The sequence below is a fragment of the Zea mays genome, chromosome 5, assembly GCF_902167145.1.
Source record: "Zea mays cultivar B73 chromosome 5, Zm-B73-REFERENCE-NAM-5.0, whole genome shotgun sequence".
Classification (NCBI taxonomy): Eukaryota; Viridiplantae; Streptophyta; class Magnoliopsida; order Poales; family Poaceae; genus Zea; species Zea mays.
In genome coordinates, this window is record NC_050100.1 from 177,499,530 (window position 1) to 177,503,072 (window position 3,543).

General features: G+C 52.9%; 1 protein-coding gene across 3 annotated transcripts; it reads left to right on the top strand.

Annotated features, from left to right (window-relative positions):
• Positions 1-432: 432 nt before the first annotated feature.
• Positions 433-3,039, top strand: LOC100217292 (monooxygenase 1). 3 transcript variants are annotated; one of them, NM_001143642.1, is made up of 6 exons: positions 637-788; positions 1,276-1,422; positions 1,523-1,579; positions 1,704-1,872; positions 1,954-2,182; positions 2,310-3,005. In NM_001143642.1, the coding sequence occupies exons 1-6, from the start codon at positions 709-711 to the stop codon at positions 2,834-2,836; spliced, it is 1,209 nt and encodes a 402-aa protein (NP_001137114.1). In that variant the 5' UTR covers positions 637-708; the 3' UTR covers positions 2,837-3,005. The 3 variants fall into 3 exon arrangements, with proteins under 3 accessions (XP_020408722.1, XP_035823664.1, NP_001137114.1); XM_020553133.3 differs by having other exon boundaries at positions 433-788; positions 1,704-2,182; positions 2,310-3,039; XM_035967771.1 differs by having other exon boundaries at positions 510-788; positions 1,523-1,872; positions 2,310-3,039.
• Positions 3,040-3,543: the final 504 nt, after the last annotated feature.

Consider the following 3,543-nt stretch of genomic DNA (forward strand, 5'->3'; position numbering starts at 1 on the left):
CCGGACCCTAGGACCGTACCGTCCGCCACTTTTGGTGGTCAACAGGTTTGTTGGTGTACAGTATTCTTCGAACTATTTTGCACACTGTTCAAACATGCTACTGAAGATTGGCAGCTGAAACACATGATCACCGGCTCAAAGGCATGAAAAACAAGATCACCGGCTGAACAATTCATGATTACCAGCTGAAACACAAGATCTGGGAGGCGTGACACATGGTAGCTGAACCCCTTCAAACATGTTAGGCAATAGCAGGCAACAACAGTGAAACACAATTCACCGGCTGAAGCTGTACGGAATAGATTTTTAAGGCAGGGATTAAACTATATAAAGGGATTAAATTAACCCCAAGGCGATTGAGTGAAAGGGAGGATTCACTTAATCCCTCTCTAGATTATATTAGGTCCACTTGGTGAATTTATCCCTTGCAAACGAACGTGCAGCTGAGCTGGGTGGGCCTTGCGCAGCTTCCGTTTCGTTTCCATTCATTCATTCAACAGTGACGACGACGTGGAGTTGCATGCAGCCGTGCAGTGGGGTTACGGTCGAGAATGGTCCTAGTGCAGTGCAGTGGATTGCTTTGCTTCGTCCATAAGTAGATGCCGAAGGAAGGAAGAGAGGAAGCAAGCAAAGCGAGCGAGACATCGAGTAGACGCCCACGGACGGACGACGGAGGACGTACGGACCAAGTAGAAGCAAGTAGTAGGCATGGCGGAGGCAGAGGCCCATGGCATCGTCATCGTCGGCGGTGGCATCTGCGGCCTAGCCACCGCTCTTGCTCTTCACCGGTGAGCTCATCTGCACCTGCTCGTTATTAGTTACTCGAATCAACTATTAATTATTACACACTACTACTAGGTATAGCATCGTTGGCTGCTGATGAAAATAAACAACACTACGATTATTTATGGGCTATTTAAATTCTTAGTTTTGCCAACTTCCTTGTTTTTATCCTTAGCTGATTTTTTTCAGTTTTGTCTTTCTGCTCTATAGTATAGAAGGACAAAACTGAGAAAAAACACAAGTAAGAGTAAAAATAAGTACACCAGTAAAATTAAGGGTAACAACTTAAAAAACCGATTACTTCTTATTACTAGTCAGTAGGAGCAGTTACTAGTCACTGTCTTTTATATTTTTTTCATCGAAAATACTACGTATAGTTTCAGAAGAGTCGGTATCGTATATCAGTGGCCAAACGAAACCGTGGGCGGCGTACGGGAGATCGATATGAATATGATGTTGAGCTGAATGGCGGCTACTTTTTGCACCCACCAGGAAAGGGATTCCTAGCCTTGTGTTGGAGAAGTCCAGGAGCCTGCGAGCGGACGGCGCGGGCATCGGCGTGCACGCCAACGGATGGCGAGCTTTGGAGCAGCTTGGCGTCGCCGCGGAGCTTAGAGAGACTGCACAGCTTATCACCGTGTATACATTATTACTACATGCTTTGCTTCATTTATAATAATAATAAAACCCAAAATATGTATTATAATAAATTGATTAAATGGAAAACGTACGGTTTCAGGTACCATGACGTGTGGCAGCAGGGAGACAAAACGAGCCGGGAAAAGGTTCCAGTAAGGTCAGTACGTATAGTACTTACTCCAGTCAGTCCAGGAGCAAATGCAAAGCTAGCACCTAGCAGAGTGCCTGTATGCAAACCTTCTTTGTTGATTTCTGATTGCCTGTTCGCGCGCTGCTGCAAGGATGGAGCTCCGATGCTTAAACAGAAAGGACCTGATCGAGGCACTGGCCAAGGACATCCCTGCAGGCGCGATCCGATTCGGCTGCCGCGTCGCTGCCGTCGCTGCGGACCCCGGCGGCGGTCACGGCGCCGTCCTGACAATGGCGGACGGTACTGCCATGAAGGCCAAGGTTAAACTTGCATGCAATCGATGGTCATACATACAGTATCATATATATATATATCCTCTGCCTGAAATCGAGCTCTTTCAGGTCCTGATCGGGTGCGAGGGCACATACTCCGCGGTGGCCAGGTACCTTGGGCTGTCTCCGGTGAGGACGATCCCGCGCCCGGTGCTACGGGGCTTCACCTGGTATCCGCACGGCCACTCCTTCGACACGGAGTTCCTGCGCCTGCGCGTTGGAGGCTTCTTCATCGGCAGGCTGACCATCACGGACAATCTGGTCCATTTCTTCGTGACGATGCCCAAACAGCCCACAGGCACGTACGCACGGGATTTATTTATCTAGAGAAATGCTTATTATATCTTCTTACACTGCTAGCCTACAAAAAGAAAAAAATCCATGGCTGATGGCGGTGTCATATATATGAATGGACGAACTACCAGCGGATGTCATCAAGGACCTGAAGCGAGTGAGAGATCACGCGCTGAAGGATCTGCAGGACGTAGAATGCCCCGGCGAGATCATCGAGATCGTCCGCGGGTCGGACCCGGAGTCCCTCAACTTGGTCACGGAGTTCTGGTACCGGCCGCCGTGGGAGGTCGTCCTGGGCAGCTTCCAGAGGGGCGCCGTGACGGTCGCCGGCGACGCCATGCACGCCATGGGCCCGTTCATCGGCCAGGGCGGCTCGGCGGGGCTGGAGGACGCCGTCGTGCTCGCGCGGTCTCTGGCGCGGGCGGCCGTGGACGACAGCGACAACGCGCGCGAGAAGAAGGTGGTCGGCGAGGCGATCGGGGAGTACGTCAGGGAGAGGAGGCCGCGGCTGGCGCTGCTGTCCCTCGAGTCCTTCGTCATGGGGGCGCTGCTGGTGCGCTCGCCGTCTCCGGTCACCAAGCTGGTCTGCGTCGCCGTGCTCATTCTCTTGGGCAGCAAGTCGTTAAGGCATGCCAACTATGACTGCGGTCGCCTCTAGGCTCGAGCTGTAGTGGCCCGGGTACTGCCTGCTGGGGTCCAGGCACCACCGTCTGCTAGGAGATTATCATAACAAGGCGGACTTCTCCACTCCCTGTCTGAGTGTGGTCTCATAAGCCTGGGCTCAAAGGCCCATAATCGTGGGAATGGTACCTCGATGAATAATGATCAGCGCCAGGAGGTCCTCTATGACTCTATCTCGAATCCGATGAGTGGTGGCGGCTTGAGGCTGGGGCGGGGTGCTACCCCACAGCCACTGGTCACCATTGTCTGGAATAGGAGCGTTTATTCCAGGGAATTCCACTGCCATCCTTTGGTTGTGACGCTTTGCCTTGCTCTGAAAGCTCTCCCCTATAGATGGCCATATAGCACTAACACGGTGAGCCAGCCCGGGCACGGCACTAAAAAGCACGACCCAGCCCGAACCAGATCCAGCCCATACACTGTGTCGTGCATAGGCCACCAGCTCAGCCCATAGTATCGACCCAGGCCCAACACGGTATACTGGGTTGGCACGCCCAGGCGCCAGGCCCAGCCAAGCGCCATATCCCCATATGCCAAAGTCGCGCCCGCGGGCTTAACCATAAACGCCTCGTCCATAGACAACTCTCCTTCCTCTCGCAGTCTCGCGCAGCCGCGAACTCCTTCTCCCTCGGTTTCTCCTCCTCCGCTGCGATCTGTCCTCTCTTCGGTCTCCCTCTCCTCTCT